The sequence below is a fragment of the Suillus discolor genome (assembly GCF_016758755.1).
Source record: "Suillus discolor strain FC423 chromosome Unknown F5147scaffold_105, whole genome shotgun sequence".
NCBI classification, from domain to species: Eukaryota; Fungi; Basidiomycota; class Agaricomycetes; order Boletales; family Suillaceae; genus Suillus; species Suillus discolor.
In genome coordinates this window covers 30,056-50,356 of record NW_024541352.1, presented here as the reverse complement: position 1 = coordinate 50,356, position 20,301 = coordinate 30,056, and the positions used below count along the sequence as shown (strand labels likewise).

The following is a 20,301-nucleotide window of genomic DNA, read 5'->3' as shown; positions in this document are numbered from 1 at the left end:
AATCCTCCTGTATACACGTACCCGGGTATTTACTGTCTATCTCATTGACATAGGACAAATTTGAAACGGTTGGCCATCCGCCAGGGTCGACCCAGCCATTTGGACAGACAGATCATTTGAAACGCTGAGCAATGTATTATTCTCGATAGCGCACCCCTCGCTGTACACTGATAGACGTTTGCTTCTGGGATCCATTTGATTCATAGACTCAGACGTACAAGAGATTCTGTGCCATTCTCGTCATTTCCTCATAGTAGTGCTACTGTGCCTTGGATGTTAAACGTTAATGACTAGTCAAAAGCTTTTGTCAAGCTCATCGCGAGAGTAACACGCCGTGTAAATTTATTTGGGCCCCTTGCAGCTCTCGCTTGTATTTTCTCTGTTGGCTGTCCTCAGAACAAGTGTGTGCTTCCAACGTCGCTATATCGCCAATTAAGGACCTTATGAGGCCCAGTCTATTGCATATCAACCCATGACAGCGGTGAGCGGCAGTGTCATAATACACAGCTTCACAGAAGGGTAGGCACAACACAAGTCCGCACAAAATACTCATGAAAACGACTGTCTTTTGTGAGCTCCGGGTGAAATGTGGTGAGCATATGTCGTCCCTGCCGTAATGCAACGATACTTTGTGAATCGTGTGGACTGGAGTCGCCTTCGTCATGTAATGTCAGCTTCTGTGACTTTGGCACAAGGTTGATCGGTAAGCGAGCGATGACTTCTATTGGTGGGTTCTCGGTGGATGGATGTAAGGCTAAGACAACCTTTTCAAAGAAAGTCCAATGAATAAGACGATGTGGATGAACACGAAACACGCACAGGAGCACGAATGAATACACCCATAAAAGGAGTGCTTGGATCCAGTAGACCGTCTATTGAGAGAGGTGCCTCGAAAGACTCGACCTTGGCGAGACGGTGTCAACAAACGAAAAATAGCAAAGCATGACATCCATACTTGTGAACCCCAACCATTCCGAGCTATGGTGACTGATATTCCACCGAAAAGTTCTTGACCACCTCTTTTGGTGTTCTCGACTGCCTGTGCAAGAAGAATCGCCCCGGCACAAGTTCCCCACACGGGCTTCTTCTGCAGAAACGTCCGTAAAGGTTCTAAAAGCCCAGAGAGCTTGGCGAGGAATGCAATTGTGGTGGACTCTATCGGATGATATGAGTGAGTTCAGGTAAAATGACGTTTGTCTCACCCCCTCCGGGGATTATCAGAGCATCACATGCTGAAAGATCTTCTGCAGTCCGAACAAGAACAACCAATATTTTCTTCTGGCATGAGAGCTTTTGCAGGGCAGTCTGATGTTCTGCAAAGGCTCCTTGAAGAGCTGTATTTTCCAGATGAAACAATACATACTATGCCAGCACACGATACCTTACTTACCTAGTATGCCGATGGTAACGTTGTTGTTGACCTGGACGTGGGTCATGATGAGAAAGAGAGACACTGGAGCGATTGGTTTGCACGTCACAGAACTCACGGAAAAAACTGATGCGGATTCCAAGCGGAATAATACGGATCGAGTTTGGATCGAGTCAATATTTAGAACATGTGCTCTTTGAGGAGGAGAAAAATTGGCGGTTGGCCGACGGACGGCCCGCGCGTGGGACTTTTTTAGGCATAAGTGATGACGCGATGACTAAGACCCGAGGTCTTTTTCACTCTCACTGCAACCACCATCATGTCTGAGCTCGACGCTGACCTTTATGGCGGTAGATATTCTCAACGCTTGCGAACTGTCTAGTTTTTGACCTAACACCTTTCTAGATCTCTACGGCAACGATGAGCCTGAATTTCCAACTTCAGCAGAAAACGGCGACCAATCTAAACCAGAAGAGTCTCTTCTATCGGAAGCGCCCCCTCAAGCACCTGTTGCTTCCGCTGTGAAGGTTCCCCAGCCGACAATATCAAAACAGCCTTCACCGGTCGCGCCGGCCGCCGCCATCAGAGCACCTGCAACAGAAACCTATCCAGTACAGACTTATGAAGAATACGCGTCGACTAATGCTCAATCTGGACCTCCTGCCTATGGTACTCCGACTACACAACAAATTCCGACTTACCAGCAACCTCAATCGGACTATGCATCAGACTTGGGCCAACATGAAGGTGTGGGTAGTTATGACCGCCAACATAGCCACGAGAGGAGTGTACGGCCCTCAGAGATGAAGGATGAAGGGTGAGTTGTATAGGACAGTTCTACTAACTTCCTATAAAAATGGGTCATGCGTTTTGGCTGGGAAATACTGGATCTTAGTCGTTGACGGTCAATAATGCCGACGTAGTTGCTCGGTCGTCGTCACGCTAGCTACTCAGCTATGTCGACTAGGACGACTAGTCTAGCTCTAGCATATTCGCGTTCTCTACGTCCAGTCTAAGCTAGGCTAGCCATAACGCGAACAGACAGTAGCGTCTTCCCTTCTCTCCTCTGTCATAACACCCCCTGTCTCTACAGAAACTAATAACGAGCCTTGCTTTTCATATCTTACGCTCAATTACCGACGTCCGAACGTATTCCTCGTGTCTTCGACCATGTTGCCTCGCGCGTGCGACACTATCTATAGCAAGATGTTCATTGGCGGTCTTAACTGGGACACAACCGATGGTACTTACATCATTATTACTTGCTCTGTACCGTTCGGTAGTACTAAAATAAGGTCGTTCGCGGCAGAGTCCCTCAGGAATTACTTCTCCCAGTTCGGTAAAGTAGATGCATGCACGATCATGCGCGATGCTGCTGGCCGGTCGAGATGCTTCGCCTTTTTGACCTTTGAGGACCCCGCGAGCGTTAATGCGGTGATGGTGCGGGAGCACTTCCTAGATGGCAAGATTGTACGTACAGTGTTGTATCTAGCATTGGAGTTTATTTACCCGTTATCCAAGATTGATCCAAAGAGAGCAATACCTAGACAAGAACATCAACGCGCTACAAAACTATTCATCGGCGGTCTTGCGGGGAGTGTGACGTCCGAGTCGATGCGAGACTTCTTCTCGCAGTTTGGCAAGGTCATTGATTCGACCGTCATGTTAGATCGTGAGACAGGGAGAAGCAAGGGCTTTGGATTTGTTTCATTCGAAGACACAAATGTCCAGCCCTTCCTCGGTTTTGGGAACCTAGAAATCGATGGGAAATTGGTATGTGACGAACGTGCTACGTTTATAAGTAGATTCATTCATTTACGCACTTTATTTAAGATTGATGTGAAATTGGCGCAACCGCGTTATCAGCGCGACAACTTCAATGAAGACGGCGGTCAGCAACAACAACAGTACACCAACAAGGGCGGGAATTTTAATGCGGCAGCTAACGCTATGCCCGCGGCTCCCTCGGGCAACACTCCGTTTGATCCCCAGGCTCTAGCCGCCTTGTACACCCGCATGTTCCAAATGGCAGGCGGAGGTGGCATGATGGGAGGTATGGGTATGGGTATGAATCCAGGCATGACTCCGGGCATAAACCCGAGCATGATGGGTGGCATGGGTGGTTATGGAGGCGCAGGCATGGGCATGGGCAGAGGTGGCATGGGAAGCCCCGCAATAGCAGGTGGTATGGGTGGAGGACCAGGAATGGGTGGTGGTGGAATGGGGCGAGGGGGTCAGGGTATGGGGGGTGGTGGTACACCTACAGGGCCTGCCAGCCTAGGTCCGAATGTTCCACGTGGTCCACGAGGAGCACAGGGTGGTCCGAGTGGTCCTGGTGGTCTTGGCGTTGGCCCACAACGTGCGGCACAACGAGGGCAGCACAGTTACCATCCCTACGCGCGCTAGTTTTCATGACATCGCTGGATTTGCATTGCAACTAACTTATCAATTCAAAAGCTGGTCCGTGTACGCATGAAGATGGTGGACCTTTCATATGCATTTATAGGCAGTACTTTAGTTCGTCATTTTCGCTTTTTAGTATGTTCAGAAGCCGTATGGAATGAATTATTTGTGCCTGCTGCATCAGCATTTATGAATTTGAATTCTTTGGGAGGTATCCTTCCTCGAATCCCTCTTACAAATAGATAACAACAACACGAGGCACATTGCTGATGTAAAATAATTCCGTTAGATGCTCGAACTAGACATCTCTCTAACTATCAGTTCTTCGGTTGCAAAACACCAATACTCAGAGGTCGCGATATAACTCGAACCGTAGGCAGGGCGCCCACTGTGTGCCCTCAAAATGCCTCCCCATGTGGACGTAGTCATAGTCTTCTGCGCCATCCGGAAAAAGGCAGCCAGCTTTTCTAAAGAACAAGTGCGCCAGAATGCTGTCAAGGCGGAAAGGCAGTATTCTAAACTCATTAATACGCTCACACGAGCTGGCCTCAAAGCTGTAGGGAGGCGTGGAGAGAGCCAGGGCCAATTACTCGTGATGGTGACTTGCCCGCAAAACGTTCTTGCGAAACTCATTCATTGTGAACGGTGAGTCTCACAATGATTTCCCTCTCCATTTTCTTATGCATATCAGACATTCGGACTTCTTATATGGTCTTCCAATGTCTAAGTTGCCGTCCACGAGCGACTTTGAATCGGCCCCACTATCCCCCGCCGACCGTATCCGTTTGATCCACGGATTCATTTCCTCCACTCCCGAAGATGGAGGTTTGGGTATCATTCCAGGGCGCAAAGAGTGGGATCTTGTAGAGTCCGTAATGGCACTTCACGATCATGACTTCAATGATCACTGGATACGCCTATGGACACGGCACCGAATAGCGAGCGTGGAGCTTGAAAAGATTCGAGACCAGGTTTGTCTCAATTAGTTTCGTCCCGCATACATCATTATGACGAAGTTGTCCTAGTTTGGAGATTCCGTTGCGCTCTACTTTTTTTTCCTCACAGCATACACGCAGGCTTTGATATTTCCGGCAGCACTTGGCACTATCTATTATCTCTGGGGCAAACCCTACTCTGCTTCTTACTCCACTTTGCTCTTGTTGTGGTCAATTGCGTTCGTCGAATGGTGGAGACTCCAAGAGCGTATCCTGTCAATCAGATGGTGCATTCGTGGCTCGTGGCGCGTGGAAAAGCGGAGGGCTGATTATCTCCCGAGCTTCCCCTGGTGGAAACAGGAGATGCGCATGATGGCTGGCCTACCAGTCATACTACTCTTTGCAACTATCCTTGCGGTTATGTTGACAGGCATATTCGTCCTGGAAGCTTTTGTGACGCAGCTTTACAAGGGTCCCGGCCACACATATGTGGTAAGCTTACTTATGCCTGCTGCTTACTGCCTTTCTGAGCATCGTTGTTTCAAGGCTTTTGCTCCAACGATACTTTTCTCACTCCTTGTTCCTCGGTTACTGGCAATGTACCAGAAACTCGCTACGAACTTCACGGATTGGGAAAATCACAAGCATCAATCGAATCATAGTTCATCTCTTTCATTGAAGGTCTTTACACTCTCGGCGATGAATGCTTATCTGGGCATTGCGCTGTCCGCATTCGTCTACGTCCCTTTCGGCGAAAGTGTCATGAACTTTGTCCAGTCCTACTTGTTCACAGGTGGTCATCGTGCGTTGGCCTTACTGGAGAAATATAATGTCAGTTTCAACGCCACCTCTCATCTCGGTGCTAGAGGAGCTGGTGGAAAGAAAATCAGTGCGGCCGGACTCAATTTATGGGAGTCGGATAGGAAAAGCGCGCGACGCATGTTGAATTCATCGAGGCTTCAGGATCAGATGTTCGCCTTTTCGGTCACAAACCAAGCGGTGGATACCTTCACAGCTATTGGCTTGCCATACATCCTCCGTGCGGTGGAGTCGTTCCGTAATGGGAAAGGTTTTCGGAATGGTAATGGAAAGGGACATGGGAAGAAAAAGCGGGTGGCGTTTGACGACGAACCTGTGGGGCATGATGCACACGGTAGAGAGGAACGCGAATTCCTCGAGCGCGTTCGGAGCGAAGTGGTGCTGCCAGAGTATGATGTGTTCACGGACTACAGCGAGATGGTGACACAGTTTGGCTACGTCGCTCTTTGGTCAACAATATGGCCACTTGCACCGGCGATGGCACTTTTCAACAACTACATTGAAGCGCGCTCTGATGCGTTTAAAATCGCGGTGCACACCCGACGACCGACACCTGTTCGAACAGATACGATAGGGCCGTGGCTCGAGTCTCTATCGTTTCTAACATGGTTGTCGGCTCTCACGAACTCTGCGCTGGTATACCTCTTCCGTCCCCCTGATCAACAAGAGAATGAGCTGGGGACCATGATGGCTGCGAATGCGACTGATGAGTCGGAGTATCTAAACCATCACCCACTTCCTAGTCTCGCTGCAACCCGGGAACTTTTGATGTCCGCTCTGTTGATCGCGCTGTTTGCGTCCCATGGCTATCTCGTAATGCGTGCCGCTGTCCGACATGTCTTGAAACATGCCATATGGACAGGAAGTAAGGAGATGAAGGAGGCAGAACACGTGGAGCGGGAGATGAAGGAAAAATACCTGAGTAGCCTTGGACAGTGCACGCCTGATGAAAATGTGATGTCGGAAGTGACGGACGAGAAGGATGAGTGGGCCACCTTCTGGACAATAGACGAGGGAAAGGATGATATAGGGAAGATGCTGAAAGATCTTTGAGTTGTGGGATTGTGGGTCGATGCATTATGTTTGGTATTGGACTTGGGCATCTCGTTGGTATTTCACATTTCGGCGGGTTTCATCGTCACTAATTACATCTTATGTTGCATTGACGTTTGTTTCCCTCGCGATTCCAGAGATGGTATCATGTAGATATATGGGCAATCAGCAGGCGATTTGGCCTGAATTGGACTAGATGAATCCTTTGTGGATGCTGGCAGACCAGTGAAGACGGCGCATGGATCATGTCAGCGATGCGTTTCTTGTGCTTGGGCCTCGTTCCATCAACACATTGCAATCGAACGACATCACGCAGTTGCTGAGACGTCGGTCCTTAAATCCGAGGCACCAAAGACGGCTCACCTTGCTCACGTCTTCATTCTCTAATTATCCAAGACATGTCTTTTATTATCGGTCAGCCGGGGTGCGCTGTGTCGTGCTAATGACCTCGGCTCTTGAGGGCGGGACTGGATTCTTAATGATGTCTACCCCGGATGACGGACTGAGGGTCAACAGGGTAGAACGTTAGCCATATACCTGCAACTTCCAGTCGATTCGTAGACCGAGCTACTGATACTAGGCATCCTCGGGTTTCTAAACAGGGGACCCAAGTTTCACATTCCGAGCCATCCACAAAATCCCGAGGTGGACAGCAATAACTGCCGATGTCCTGATGATTGCACGCTGTCAATGGTGGGGCCTAAAGATGAAATTGGAAAATATCTTCTCATCTTACGCACGAGCTTCAAGTTATGGCGCAACAAAAGTGTCAAGTTGGGCCGGAGCGCCTGAACAATTGTGGGCCAGCGACCAGACTGGGGAGATTGGCCAGTTGAAGAAGCGAGCAGTATTGGAGAGATGATCGAATACCTGATGGCCACATCAGCGAAGCGCCAAGCAGATCCCGCCGCGACTGATGGTTAGCAGTTGCAGTGCGTCTTTCAGTGGCTTCTTCGCGATGTCCTCAAACAATGAGTCTTGATGCACGCTGGAGTTTCCCTACTAGTAAGGCAAAGTACTGAACGTCAGGTGTGAGTATACGAATGTGGCGCACCCAAGACATGCCTGTGAAGATTCTCGAACCGGGTGCAATCGAGAAAACAAAGCCTCAGTCATCTAAGATATAGAGGAAGTATATACGGAGCATGCTATGCGGTGACGGGCGGCGGGGTGGAAGGACAAGAACACCAGTCATGGTGGCAGACTCGGAATGGACATGAGGCTGTTAGTGCTAGGATGACAATGCGACGTGTGTGTAAACGCCACATATCTCGTTCCAGCATCTGGCATGGGTCATGCAAGGCAAAACAGAAAGCAGAAGATCAACCGGGTGAAGGAGGGAAGCAAGACTGGGGGTGTTATATACTCGCAGCTGAGCAAGCCGCTGACATTTTTGGACTAGCTTGACAGAGGAAATTTGGCTTCTTGGTTATATGTATTTTGATCTGGACATTTTGACGACCGCATCGGACCCTTGATCATAGATATGAATACAAACACAAGTTCTACTAGGCACGTACATGAGGTAGTGTAATGTGCAGTATGCCGCACTACCCCATTTGAAACATCTCGTTCTTATAACAACCAACAAACAAATCCCTCTCATAGCTGTATTTACGTGCTCAGCGTCCTGCACGGCCATCAACGGCCTCCGAGCTCAAACATGCGATCCGCGTATGCACACATCTCCCATGGCAGGACATCGCCTTTGTCAGAAACTCCTTGCACATAAAAGCGTAACCCTCTCCCGTCCATCACGTTCTTCGGCAGAATCGTTGAATCCACATATAATCTGTTAGCACGCCCATCTAGGCCTGTTGTTCCAATGAATATCGCGGCCGTGGCTCCCGCGATACTTCCCAAGAGGGGGTGCGGGATAACGTAGATATTGAAGTAAAGAAATGAGGGGAATCGTTCTTTGGTACTGTCCAGAATCCATATAGGATTCGAGTCTTCTGGTGGGGGTATCATCCGTAACGCTAGACGTGGAAAAGATGATGCGATGTCCCAGGTGAGAAGCCCACTGAAACTGGTTGAAGGGGAGGTGAGGGGCTTGGTGCTTTGGAATTTAGCCCACAGAATCCCGGGGATTCCCTTAGAGACGCGGGCGGCGGGAGAAGATGGATATACAGCAAGTTGACCCAACGAGACTGAAAAATCAAGTGGCTGAGATGGATCTTCGGCGACAAAACCGATGATCAAGCCAACAACAATAAACGTATCAGCTGTGCCGGGGGGGAGTGAGAAGCTAAGGACTTGTCTGGTCCAACCGTTAATATAAGATTGGGTAGATGCCCCGACATTGACTTTTGGGAGATCTCCGCCACCCGCCATCAATGGCTTCACGAAAAGTCCAAGGTCAAGGTCGGTCCCCTCACAGGCGGCAGTTTTGTAAACGATGTTAACGTCATATGACACAAGGGAAGTCACATTCAACGACTGCACAGGGAGCCAGATACACCGGAAAAATGCATCATCAGCCGTACTGCCAGCGCAAGAAATGGAAATTTTAAGGGTGTTCCCTCCATTCCATGCGTCGCTCATGTCCAACTTGGATGACGCTAAAGGGAGTGGTTCTGGGCGATCATCGTTTTCCCACATCACAGATGGTCGTGGCCACACTAAATTCCCAAGGGAACTTTGTTTGTCGATATCAGTCCAACCGTCCTCTGTCTGAAGAACATTCATGCCTTCGACAAACCACGAACGCCCAACTCCTGGCGAGAACGACGTGCAAAAGACCAGCTGAGCGGGGTCAGGAGGGGTGGCATGTACAAAGAATGACGACACTGGCTCGAACGCATCGTGAGGACACTCAGGCTCTCCACGACGTCTGGGAGCATCAGGCACGGGGACCACCTCTTGAGGGTCTGCGGGACCGATCCATAACTTGCGCTCATATTCCCACCATTGATCCCAGTTCCATCCTGGCTTATCTTGTTCACTCTCCCATGTCCACGCTTGCCCGAAAAGGGCGACACTCAGGCCGAGTGATTGGGGATCGATATGTGTCATGGCCCTGTAGGAACCGAATCCTCCTCCACCGTGCGATCCTCGGCCCCAGACATCAACACCTGTAAAGATGCTTTGAAGAGATTTGGTGGAGATAGATGGCCCCTTCGCATCATCATTGATGAGTACTGGATCCAAGCTCATGAAATACTGGGCAGTGAGAGCTGGAAAAGATGGTGGCCACTTGTGTGATACGCTTGAGATAAAGACGACGAATGTGAACACACACTCACAGTGTAATTCGTGAAGAATGCATCAGACGAGAGGAAAAATGGCAAATTCAGACTGTTCAGTCGATCCTGCCACCTCAGTTGGCCGTTGAATACCACGCTGTCGTACCTATGATTTTAACCGAGTCAGGAACATTTGTGATAGACTTCTGATCCGCCTTGGCCTCACCAAATAGCTTGGGCATGAGGACCAACTTTGGTTACGAGCTCGGATCTCAAAAGTAAAATCCACCCAGCAAGCGCCCGAGCTTGTTCCGGGCCCCCTTGAAGCGGACATTCAAAATTCAGGAGATACCCATCAAACCCGCGCTGACGAGCAAGCTCCGCCAAAACCGAGGCATAGTGTCTTGATATGGGGATCGAATCTGTACGTAAAGTCGGGCCTGCGCCTGCTTGAGGAGGTCCAACTATCAGCTGGAGGCAGTCAGCTTCTCCAGATCCCTCAAATATTCTGAAATGGGATAAGTGAAGTGCGGGTTATCTAACAGTGATTCGTAGAGCCTACATTGTTCCGAGCATCTTAACCCCTTGCCGATGTCCAGCAGTGATCCATCCTGATGGAGGAACAGTAACTCTGTGATGCGAGAAGCTGCCGCAAGCGATGAGGTGTGATAAGCTAATCAATTAGGTCAACGTACTACACGAATGTGTCACATAGAGGCCAAAAATTGAATGTATAGCACAGGCCAGAAGGAGATTCTGTATACCCTCCCTACGTGGAATGGAAGACTGAGTCATTTCATTACGGCTACAGTGACTGATATGACATAAATTGACCGAGTCACCTACTCACTTTATAATCGTGGCACACCTTTGATAGGCGAATTAGTGGGGTATCGTGGAAGATCATGAGTTTTTGTTCTTCACCAAAAGCTTCCCTCTCTGATTCAGTGATTCTGCAAGCTGAGGACGGGCCTGATACTCCAAGACAGCCATCAACTTTGCGTGAGGGAGACTAGCCCATTGATCAAGCTCGGCCAGAGACTCAAAGTAGGGTGCCTCGTCGCCAACAAGTTTTCCATGTCCAGTTCCTCGCAGAGGCATGACGCTCACGAATTCAAGCCGGCAGTGGTAGTTGATGTCGATGATTGAATAAGAAGAGCGTGGGAAATAGCCGTGGGGTTGTTGTGTATGATGAACTCTCCTCCAAACCGTTCTTTTTCTTCCGTTTTTATGACGGACATGTCTGAGGAACAACAGGACAGTATAGTCAATATCGAAACACCAACGGAAATCGCAACGAACGACACCGAGTATATTGGAGACAAGACTCAGCCAACCGAAGAGATTCTGAATGCTCTGAACGCTCTCAACCAGACAACCGCTCAAAACGGACACGAACAATCCCCAGCTCAGCAAGGCAATGTCAAGCAAGATACACCGAGTCAAGAAGCTCCGTCTGAATGGCATGTTCTGCGCGAGAAGCTGCGTGAGCAACCTCATGATCCAGACGGCTGGAACAAACTTGTCGACCTCGCCGAGACGCGCGGTGAAATTGAACAAATAAAACAGACCTATGAAGCTTTGCTTGAAGTCTATCCCAACACGGTATGCACCTTCCAGCCTTGCACTCTACAGTCCTTAACATGTATCACGAATACCAAGTCGTCCGCTCAAATTGCCTATCTCAATCATTTCTTGAGTCCCGGTCTTTTTCCTTACGCCGAAGAACTCTTCAGAAGATTCCTGAGATCTTCTCCTCTAGTTGACCTCTGGAAATTCTATCTTACCTACGTCAGGTCAGTGTGATATGTGCACTATAATCCAGATGCATTGAACTACTTGCCCAGGCGAGTCAATACATCACCGGCCAGTCGCGAAGCTGTCAGCAAAGCGTATGAGTTTGCTTTGAGCCGTATAGGCCAAGACAAAGATAGTGGGGACATCTGGGGTGATTATATCCAGTTCCTGAAGGCCGGAGAGGTTTGTCATCCTCCTGCCACTTTCAGCACACTACTAACGCCCGTGACAGACAACCACAACATGGGAGGAACAGCAAAAGATGGACTCCCTGCGCAAAGTTTACCATCGTGCGGTTCAAATCCCTCTTGAAAATGTCGAGAGGCTCTGGTCAGAATTGGAGACTTTCGAAAATAGCCTCAACAAGATAACGGTGATTGACTTTGTTGATGTGACACGGTGTAATGCTAACAGTGGTACAGGCCAAGAAGTTCATGTCAGATCTATCCCCATCATACATGCAAGCTCGTACAGTGCTTCGTCAGCTCCAACGGCACCTAGGACCACTGTTCCCTCCGCCGCCAGCTTCTTCGTCGACACGACCACACCTATATCTCCCTCCTACTCCTACGTTCAATGCGGCTGAAAGGGCACTTGTCGGGGCTTGGAAAACTTACTTGAAGTGGGAAGAAAGCAACCCACTCGAGTTTGAGGACAAGGATAAAGCAACTCTTATTTCACGTATACAGGGTGTGTATCGCAAAGCTGCTATACGAATGAGGTTTTATGCGGAAATATGGTTTGTCTCCAATTTTAACTTTGTCATGGATAGCTCATGGTCTGTACAGGTATATGGCTTTCGTGTGGACAAACAGCATGGGTAAGCCAGAAGAGGCGCTGAATATTCTCAAGTCTGGCATGGAGGCCAATCCTACAAGCTTCCTCCTCCATTTTGCATACTGTGAGCTGCAAGAGTCCCGCAAGGAACACGCTGAGGTCACTGCGACGTTCGACAAGTTCCTTGACGTCTTGCGTGCTGAGTTGGATGAGCTCGAAAATCGTGTTAATTCCGCCAACTCGTCTTTTACGTCTGATGGCTCTGGTCGTGTCGTGCATACGGGTGCTCCAGCTGGAAATGGTTCAGGGTCATTAGAAGCGGGAACGATCTCCAACAATTCGTCCTTTGCCACTCAGGCTTCCGATGAGAAGCCTCCAAAAGTCAAAGAGCTCTCCGACCGAAGACAAGAATATGGTGTTGTTTGGATCATGTATATTCGGTTTGCACGACGTGCTCTCGACCTCAAGGCTTTCCGTTCAGTTTTTGCGAAAGCTAGGCGTGACCGATGGACGCCATGGGAGGTGTATGAAGCCGCTGGTACGTTGAAGGCCCGAGAGTTAGAGCTGCAGATAATGATGGCCCCTCTTCAGCTCTAATGGAGTACCATTGCAACAAGGATGGTGGTACTGGCGTGGCATCGCGTATATTTGAGAAAGGTTTGGAAACTTACGGTGACGAGATTGAGTTTGTTCTGAGATATCTCGGATTTTTGATATCCGTGAACGACGAGAACAGTTGGGTTCCATTTTCTTTACGTGCTGTTCACCCACTTACCATTTTCTCACCCAGATGCTCGAGCTCTTTTTGAACGGGTTATTACAGCTTTTTCGCCTGAACGCGCTCGTCCCCTTTGGGAAAGGTGGGCTCGTTATGAGTACCAGTATGGTGATCTTGAGGCAGCACAGAAACTTGAAAAGAGAATAGCTGAAGTATATCCCTCGGGTACGTGCGAGGATACCTCATTTAGGATGTGGAGCTCACAGTTCTCTCAAGATCCTCCCATCAAACGGTTTGCTCAACGACATACGTATCTGGGAACTGATGCCATTGCAGCACGGGATCTTGGGTTTGCCATGGCAGCTCGTCAGCCTGCCGCGTTGGGTTCAACTAGCACCTTGAATTCCATTGAAAAGCGAACAGACTCTTTGTTTTCCTTGACTTCAGCTTCGCATATGCCAACCAGTCAGCCACCCGTAAAGAGAACCTCATCTCCGGACTACAAGAGACGCGAGGGATCTGCGAGACCTGACTTTGGCCCCCCTAGCAAGCGGCAGAGGCCATCATCTCCTCCTCCGCCTCGTGACCGTGACCGAGAAAGATGGGAGGGTCCCCCTAGAAGGCGATTTGGAAGCCCCGCAGGCTGGGAAAGAGAGCGAGACAGAGAACTGCAACATGTTAAAAAGGACCGCGAAGATGACAAGGCGTCTACTTTACCCACTGTGATTTCGTGGTTTGTCGGACAACTACCTAGTCCAGCTTCTTTTGATGGTGCGTCGTTCTATTTCTAAACTCTGAGGAATTCCTGATGCGAGACTCGTTCTAGGCCCCGTATTCCGAACTGATGACCTGATGATGTTGTTACGCAATGCTGTGATTCCTAGTGCTACCAGACGTGCTACCCCACCACCTACGCCACTTCCACCGGTGCCTCCTCCTGTCCGCACTAGTGCGTATACTGATTAATTCAAGTGGTCAAATCTTCTAATTTATACACAGGTGCAGGTGGTGGTCGTCCACCTCCGGATTATGGACCATACCAGGGACCTGGGGGAGGGACTCGTGGCGGTCGCCGTTATTAGTTTTATTCCGACCTGCTTAAAATTTAACCCCGTGGTTTTCGTAATCGTTGCCTTTCCTGTATTTTCTTCATAATCATATTTGCAAGTCCAGTGATTCTGCAGCGTCATGTCGCTTGGCCAGAAATCCATTAGTGACACTTGATCTTGATACAAAAGCAACACAAGAGTAACTTTCAAAATGAAGTTTCGAAGGCAGTGAATGCGAATTTCTTAGAACGACTGCTGGTAACATGCATATCCAAATAAATAGGGGAAGGAAGTTCAACTCGCCCAGAGGCAAGCTACATGCACAAAATCAAAGACTTTGGTCGATAGGTGACAAGTTAGGCCAGACCGCAATTTTTGTAGGTCAAAGTCAAGCTCTACTCAAGACGGATCAGAATACTATCTCGATTTCACGCGAGAGGCGATGTCAATATTGCAAACGCTACAAGTAGTAACAATGATAAGATACATAGAGCTGCGAAATAAAAACAATAATCTACCACATCTCAACACACCGCCAACCTCAAGGCGAGTCAGGACCATCACCCCCAGCAGTAAAGTCATCCAAAAACTCCTTCAGTGTGTCTTGAATCTCTCTTATGAGCTCATCACGATCCCAGTCAGTACGGTGTCTCCAGATGCTCCCGAGCACTGCTGCACGAAGCTGTTCGAGAAGCTCAACGGATAGCTGCGCGGTTCTGGAGCATAAATCATGCTGAAGAGTCGAAAGTAGATCTTCATCGACGTGGAAGTCTGGCAAAGGAGTTAGGGTTCTTTCTATTTCGACTGGGGGTACAACCACCATGGGTTGCTCTTGTATAACATCAGCAGCGGGGGTTAATGTCCGAGTGGCTAGTGGAGAGGGCGTGCGGGGAGGTGGCATCAATGGATTTAGAAGAACGGCTCCGATTGCTGGGGACAACGAAGGAAGAGGAGGGGTACATCCATCTTGCGCGGGCATTGTCGACGGTCCTGCACCATTGAGGAGGTGTGACATCGAGGTTGCTGGGAACCCGCCGTCAGGAGACATAGGATTTAAAAGCATAGGGTCAAAGCCAGCCGGTTTCCGCGGGGAAGGAGAGTCGACAGCCATCGCACTTGAATTTGACAAACCGTTGATAGCAACAGGTGCATCAAAAACGGGCAACACGTCGTTTTCAGGAGGCGGCTGAACGTCATTTGCAAAACGCACAGCTGAAGATCTATTCTGAGCGCGAGATGCACCAATTATGTCCATCGGGTCGTGGTCATCATCGCTCGTTATCGTCCGCTGACGTTTCGAGTTCCGAGGAGTGCTAGGTGCTTCTGCTTTATCGTCACCTGATACAGGGGAACCACTGTGACGCTCAGCAGAACGTGCCCTTTTCAGTCGCCTTTCCAATTGTGACGGATCCGTGATAGTGATATCCAGCTGCTGGCCATTTTGGCGAGCACTCCTGCGAGGCGCTGTTGCGCCGTTCTGAGTGTCCTCTCCGACCCTGCTCTTCTCTTTCGCTTTCTTGTGCTCCTCCCTTCTCTTCCGCTCCCGCTCAGCCATCCGTTGACACTCGTGCTTAAACTGAGCATCGAAATCTTGGATGTTCACTTCGGCAGCAGTCAGCATAGCTTGTGCCCTATACAGCCTGTCACCAGTAGGATCCTGATGTGAGCGTGCCGCGGCGTTGAAAACGATCTTGTTGATGTCCTCCAGGAAATCCTGTGGAGTGAGGTACTTGCCCTTGTACAGGTCAATGTGCATCCTCTCGAGGTCCATGTCAAATAGCCGTGGTTCTTGTGGTTGTGGAGGTTCTGGATGTTCGGTTGGCTGAGGATCAGGGGGGACGCCATTAACGATGCCATTTGGCTGCTCCTGGGTGACTTGCTCACAGACGTCGATGACGTCGTTTTCGGCTTGTATGGTGACAGTAGTGATGGCAGTAATTTCCACTTCATTAACCGCAGGAATTGGATCGAAGTCATACTCCTCCTATAACAGAATATCGGTGAGTGCGCAGCAGTCGCAATAATCACACTCACCCTAGCCTTCTTGGTAAATCGTTTGAACTTGCGTTTCAGCTCTGTTAGTATAGGGCCGAGACGATACTTCAGTAATGTGATGACACGTTGATCATTCTCTTCCTGAACAGCAAGTTCAGCAGCCGTCGGTTGACGGGGCTCAAGCGGAGGCGCAATCGGTAGTTCCTCAAGAATTCGTTTTCGGCGTTTGATACCATCTGCGAACTGATTCGGCGGTCGACGGATGTCAGCGATAATACTCGAAAAGAAGGCGTCCCGCTGAGCTTCAGTGGGACTTGGTAGTGTGAGGCGATTCTCGCGGATCATACCGAACCATAAACGGACGTCACGGGGTAATGAGGAAAATGGACCATCTACAATAGCAAGTACGAGGACGGGATCCGTAGGCGCAAGCGAATCAAGCATGGATCTGACAGTGGATCGTGCAGTCTCGGAAACCGCTGCTGACCACCCATCGAGGGAAGGAAGGTAAATAACCGAGGGCTGATGTCTTTTAGCCTCGACGAATAGTTGGACCACGGCAGCTTCTACAGTCTGATAAAACCATCAAGAGCACAGATTCATCAGGAGGATGAGGCAGGCTTACTCGTGTTGAGTCTCCCATAAGTGTTCCCAGATCGAGAGTCTGAACATGATATCCCTCCAAGTGATGTAGAGCCGCAGCTCCTAAATAACCTTGTCCCATACCAGCAGGCCCATGGAGCACCAGTCGTGGTCGATAGACCCTTAATGTCTCCATAGCTATGGAACAATCAACAACTCCATCGACCAGCCAGCAGCCAGCACTCACATTGGATGAACAGTTCCCTGTCAAGGGCATTTGTCTCACTATCCTCTTCCCACATAGCTTCTTCCAAAGCAGTACGCTTCTTGCTAACAGGAAGAACCCTGTTAATAGCATCTTTCACCTTTTCTAAGGTGTCCGAAAGCAAAGGTGCAAGCTGGGTCGGAAGAGGTGAAGCAGATGAGGACGACGAGCGTGCAGATGACGGGACGAGCTCTAGAAATGAGATGTCAGATTAACACTATCTGTATTACATAAAAACAAACGTACTTTTAATGGAGATCATAAAGTCTCTGAATGTCACGCCGATGGTCTCTGGCTTAAGGAGTAGCCGGTCACTAGACTGGTATATCTGAGGATATCGTCGCTGAATAGCGTTCAAGGCCGCCTCGGTGCACAAGGCCTGTAGTATAAGTGAGTATATGGCCAGCGCGTGTGGCTGTAAAATCGCATACTCGAAGATCAGCACCACCATAGCCCTTGGTGAACTTTGCAAGTCCCTTGATATTCTCAGTACCTTCTCCATCTTTCCAGCCCTCCCAGTCCTTTGTCATGATCGTCAATATACGTTCACGAGCCTCGAGAGATGGAAGAGGAAAATAAAATTCTCTGTCAAATCGACCAGGTCTTCGTAAAGCAGGGTCGATGGCATCTGGACGGTTGGTGGCGCCTATGACAATCACCTGGCCACGTCCGTCCATACCGTCCATCAGCGCTAGAAGCGTTGAAACAATCGAAGCGTGGATCTGGTCCTGCTTCGATGACCGGACGGGTGCTAATCCATCAATTTCATCAAAGAAAATGATACTCGGTTGGCAATTGCGTGCTTCCTCGAACAGAAGTCGAAGTTGGCGTTCAGCCTCACCAACCCATTTTGACAGGCAGTCGGCACCCTTGCGCATGAAGAAGGCTAGCAGATCATGAGAAGTGATATCCGGACGAAAAAGAGTGTAACTTACAAACTCCCTTGCCATTAGCGCGACAGCTCGCGGCCAGAGCACGGGCGAGGAGGGTTTTTCCCGTACCAGGAGGACCGTGGAATAGCACTCCACGAGGAGGCGTCAGATTGAATCGCTGGAAGACTTCTGGGTACAATAGTGGAAGGAGTGTCATTTCCTTCAGAGAATGTATGTCTGTAGACAGGAGGTCAAGAAAGTATGGCAACGGAATGGAAGAACACGCACGATCATCCAAGCCACCAACTTCATCGAAAGTGACATTGGTGTTGACTCCCAATGGGTCTGCATCAGCCAATGCTGCGAACAGATAAGCTGGAGATGATTTTCAAGCTACTACGGCAATCACCTGCATCGCCAATTTTACCCAAGTTTGAAGGGGTGCCAGCCGCGGCAGCAAGGTCGCCTGGTAGTAAACCAGCACCACCTGCCGAAACAGGGCCTCCGGCACCAAAAACACCGGCACCTCCAAAAGGTTTACGGGGTGTTCGAGTTGGGAAGTCGGAATCCTGGCATGAACGTGCGTCAGCTGACTGCTACATGTGACAAACAGGTATGATGACGCACCGAGTCATCGGCTGGGGCCATGCCCATCCATCTGCTCAGTTCAGCACCAGAAGCACTCCACCCTGGTCCACGCCTTCGATTGCCGCCACCTCGCCCGCCAGCCGGACGCGGTTTGGCTTGTTTCATCTCCTCCAGCGCTGGTGGGATAGCATAATTGATTGGGACACGCTGTCGTAGTGAATACGGTCGGCCATTGTCCTGCATATCTCCATGGTCGACCTCGCCATCCAAATCCACCTCGCCTTCGGCATCGAGGTCGTTATCTGAGGATGTGCGTGGTGCGTCATCAAGGGAGCCATCTGCATCAGCTGAGCCGTCCGATGGCTCGTCGATATAGCCATCATCCATTTCAGCAGCAGCTTTACTTTGAGCACGCGTTAATCTCTTGGCAGGGTTGTTACTAGGCTCATAGCGCTTGGGTTGACGAGTGACGCGTCCACTAGAAGTTGTAGGAGGAGGAGGGGGATTCTTGTTCCTATTGCGAAGGACACGACGGCTGCTTGTCGTGTCATCATTGATGGAACTACGTTTACTGGAAGAGCGCGTTTTTCGACGTGGCTGATCATCATCTTCATCATCACCGTCCATCGCGTCAATATGAGAATTGACGAGTTCGACATCTTCATCATCTCGAAATATCTTGTTGAGCTCGTCATCGCTCGACTCGCGATACTGGGCTAGCTTGACTGTGCGACCTCTCTGGGACTTGACGAAGGTAGCAGGGGGAGGAGACTCTGGTGATTCCGCAGATACTGGTGGGTGGTCGTCCTCATCCATCACAGACTTTTCACTTTCGAAGTACTCTGAACTGGATTGGGAAAATGTGCGGTTTCTGGTTGAACGACGGGGACCATCGATACCTTGAGTCATTTGGGTTGGCGGCGGCGGCGGCGGCGGCGGTGGTGGTGGTAACTTAATAGTTGGAGGGATCTTAAGTTTGATTTTCAATGGCGGTTGCTCTTCGTTGGACGATGGCAAGGGGAGCGGTTCAGATGATTCTGCTGAATGAAAGTCCTGCTGAGGAAGCGGTGAATCGGGATCTTGCATAGACCAAAGTCACAGCGCAAAATCGCGAAAAAGAGCGCAATAGGAGAGCGCAAGAGGGACTTTACGTCTAAGATGACTCGCTGATTATTTCTTGAATGATTTTTAGATGAAAAATGGATGAAACAAGCAAGGACGTTGGCAGAAGCACTGACACCACCTTTGTTTGCAGGTGGCTATTGCCTGCTATTGATTGTTTGGCTTTGTTTGTATTTGATGGCGCGTGGTGACCATGTTGCTCCGAAGTTGGTGTCCTCCCATTTCCCCCTCCCCTTCAACTAGCCAATCCTCTCCAAACGACCAAGTTTCTCCACTTGAAAACCATAGATTCTATTCTATCTTGGTAGTCTCAGAAATCCACGCAGAAATCCACGAAATTTGAGCAGAAAAAAAGGAAAAAATAAGGGTAGATGAGGACTTTTAGTTGAAGTGGTTGAGAAGACGTGGTGGAAGTTCCAAGTGAAGAAGTGCTCAGATTTCGTCGTCGTTAATGTTGCTACATCCACTTCAAACTTGCTGAAGGCTCATGACGTAAACGCATCCCGTGACCTTGTCACACCTGTGACCGGACTTACCTTCATGCTGATCAAAGCAACCCAAAAAAGGAGCACGTATTCGTTTCCACTGTCATTGTCAAGCAGGCCCTTCGAGGCGAGTTTACGGCAGCAAGCTAACCCATGATATTTAAAGCGCTGGTCCGCAGAAGTGCCTTCTAGTTAATTTCTCCCATATCTCTCTCTCTGTCACGTATTCACGACCTGTACGACTTCCGTTTTTTTAACTTAATGAATCACACCTTTGCACACCTTGA

The 20,301-nt window shown here is 49.5% G+C and overlaps 6 protein-coding genes across 6 annotated transcripts; 3 read left to right on the top strand and 3 right to left on the bottom strand.

Annotated features, from left to right (window-relative positions):
* Window positions 1-215: 215 nt before the first annotated feature.
* Window positions 216-1,582, bottom strand: F5147DRAFT_724940 (PdxT/SNO family). Its single transcript, XM_041439088.1, has 5 exons — window positions 1,391-1,582; window positions 1,203-1,334; window positions 956-1,155; window positions 820-903; window positions 216-764 (listed from the first exon to the last, which is right to left on the bottom strand). The coding sequence occupies exons 1-5, from the start codon at window positions 1,434-1,436 to the stop codon at window positions 510-512; spliced, it is 717 nt and encodes a 238-aa protein (XP_041286145.1). The 5' UTR covers window positions 1,437-1,582; the 3' UTR covers window positions 216-509.
* Window positions 1,583-1,655: 73 nt separating this feature from the next.
* On the top strand, window positions 1,656-3,952 carry F5147DRAFT_724935 (heterogeneous nuclear ribonucleoprotein HRP1). The gene is made up of 6 exons (XM_041439087.1): window positions 1,656-1,719; window positions 1,775-2,186; window positions 2,572-2,612; window positions 2,679-2,839; window positions 2,891-3,142; window positions 3,203-3,952. Exons 1-6 carry the CDS (start codon window positions 1,689-1,691, stop codon window positions 3,773-3,775), a joined length of 1,470 nt encoding a protein of 489 aa, XP_041286144.1. The 5' UTR covers window positions 1,656-1,688; the 3' UTR covers window positions 3,776-3,952.
* Window positions 3,953-4,029: 77 nt separating this feature from the next.
* F5147DRAFT_724932 (calcium-activated chloride channel-domain-containing protein) lies at window positions 4,030-6,818 on the top strand. The gene is made up of 5 exons (XM_041439086.1): window positions 4,030-4,417; window positions 4,464-4,743; window positions 4,798-5,199; window positions 5,254-6,632; window positions 6,717-6,818. The coding sequence occupies exons 1-4, from the start codon at window positions 4,176-4,178 to the stop codon at window positions 6,577-6,579; spliced, it is 2,250 nt and encodes a 749-aa protein (XP_041286143.1). The 5' UTR covers window positions 4,030-4,175; the 3' UTR covers window positions 6,580-6,632; window positions 6,717-6,818.
* Window positions 6,819-8,031: 1,213 nt separating this feature from the next.
* F5147DRAFT_724928 (glycoside hydrolase family 85 protein) lies at window positions 8,032-10,955 on the bottom strand. The gene is made up of 7 exons (XM_041439085.1): window positions 10,689-10,955; window positions 10,615-10,632; window positions 10,460-10,533; window positions 10,327-10,410; window positions 9,991-10,272; window positions 9,825-9,930; window positions 8,032-9,774 (listed from the first exon to the last, which is right to left on the bottom strand). Exons 1-7 carry the CDS (start codon window positions 10,863-10,865, stop codon window positions 8,221-8,223), a joined length of 2,295 nt encoding a protein of 764 aa, XP_041286142.1. The 5' UTR covers window positions 10,866-10,955; the 3' UTR covers window positions 8,032-8,220.
* Window positions 10,953-14,326, top strand: F5147DRAFT_724925 (uncharacterized protein; the record flags this gene model as incomplete). Its single annotated transcript, XM_041439084.1, has 11 exons — window positions 10,953-11,369; window positions 11,427-11,560; window positions 11,612-11,744; window positions 11,794-11,934; window positions 11,984-12,300; window positions 12,350-12,876; window positions 12,930-13,073; window positions 13,129-13,281; window positions 13,333-13,827; window positions 13,883-14,005; window positions 14,056-14,326. 11 exons carry the CDS (start codon window positions 10,953-10,955, stop codon window positions 14,136-14,138), a joined length of 2,667 nt encoding a protein of 888 aa, XP_041286141.1. The 3' UTR covers window positions 14,139-14,326.
* Window positions 14,327-14,528: 202 nt separating this feature from the next.
* F5147DRAFT_724922 (AAA-domain-containing protein) lies at window positions 14,529-19,416 on the bottom strand. Its single transcript, XM_041439083.1, has 10 exons — window positions 18,447-19,416; window positions 18,229-18,388; window positions 18,108-18,179; window positions 17,883-18,056; window positions 17,379-17,833; window positions 17,194-17,326; window positions 16,930-17,139; window positions 16,726-16,880; window positions 16,140-16,673; window positions 14,529-16,089 (listed from the first exon to the last, which is right to left on the bottom strand). Exons 1-10 carry the CDS (start codon window positions 19,314-19,316, stop codon window positions 14,647-14,649), a joined length of 4,206 nt encoding a protein of 1,401 aa, XP_041286140.1. The 5' UTR covers window positions 19,317-19,416; the 3' UTR covers window positions 14,529-14,646.
* Between the last annotated feature and the right edge of the window lie 885 nt (window positions 19,417-20,301).

Bases quoted from the DNA above. Each gene is read 5' to 3' on its own strand.
- F5147DRAFT_724940 (XM_041439088.1), bottom strand. From the start codon at position 1,436: ATGACCCACGTCCAGGTCAACAACAACGTTACCATCGGCATACTAG. The intron at 1,335-1,390 runs GTAAGTAAGGTA...TGGAAAATACAG, and splicing joins CGTTACCATCGGCATACTAG to CTCTTCAAGGAGCCTTTGCA. The intron at 765-819 runs GTGCGTGTTTCG...TTCTTTGAAAAG, and splicing joins GTGTATTCATTCGTGCTCCT to GTTGTCTTAGCCTTACATCC.
- F5147DRAFT_724935 (XM_041439087.1), top strand. From the start codon at position 1,689: ATGTCTGAGCTCGACGCTGACCTTTATGGCG. The intron at 2,187-2,571 runs GTGAGTTGTATA...CACTATCTATAG, and splicing joins TCAGAGATGAAGGATGAAGG to CAAGATGTTCATTGGCGGTC. The intron at 3,143-3,202 runs GTATGTGACGAA...ACTTTATTTAAG, and splicing joins TAGAAATCGATGGGAAATTG to ATTGATGTGAAATTGGCGCA.
- F5147DRAFT_724932 (XM_041439086.1), top strand. From the start codon at position 4,176: ATGCCTCCCCATGTGGACGTAGTCATAGTCTTCTGCGCCATCCGGAAA. The intron at 4,418-4,463 runs GTGAGTCTCACA...TATGCATATCAG, and splicing joins AAACTCATTCATTGTGAACG to ACATTCGGACTTCTTATATG. The intron at 4,744-4,797 runs GTTTGTCTCAAT...AAGTTGTCCTAG, and splicing joins TTGAAAAGATTCGAGACCAG to TTTGGAGATTCCGTTGCGCT.
- F5147DRAFT_724928 (XM_041439085.1), bottom strand. From the start codon at position 10,865: ATGCCTCTGCGAGGAACTGGACATGGAAAACTTGTTGGCGACGAGGCA. The intron at 10,411-10,459 runs GTACGTTGACCT...CGCTTGCGGCAG, and splicing joins CTATGTGACACATTCGTGTA to CTTCTCGCATCACAGAGTTA. The intron at 10,273-10,326 runs GTAGGCTCTACG...ATCCCATTTCAG, and splicing joins GTTAAGATGCTCGGAACAAT to AATATTTGAGGGATCTGGAG.
- F5147DRAFT_724922 (XM_041439083.1), bottom strand. From the start codon at position 19,316: ATGACTCAAGGTATCGATGGTCCCCGTCGTTCAACCAGAAACCGCACA. The intron at 18,389-18,446 runs GTGCGTCATCAT...CGTTCATGCCAG, and splicing joins TGGCCCCAGCCGATGACTCG to GATTCCGACTTCCCAACTCG. The intron at 18,180-18,228 runs GTGATTGCCGTA...ATCTGTTCGCAG, and splicing joins GGGTAAAATTGGCGATGCAG to CATTGGCTGATGCAGACCCA.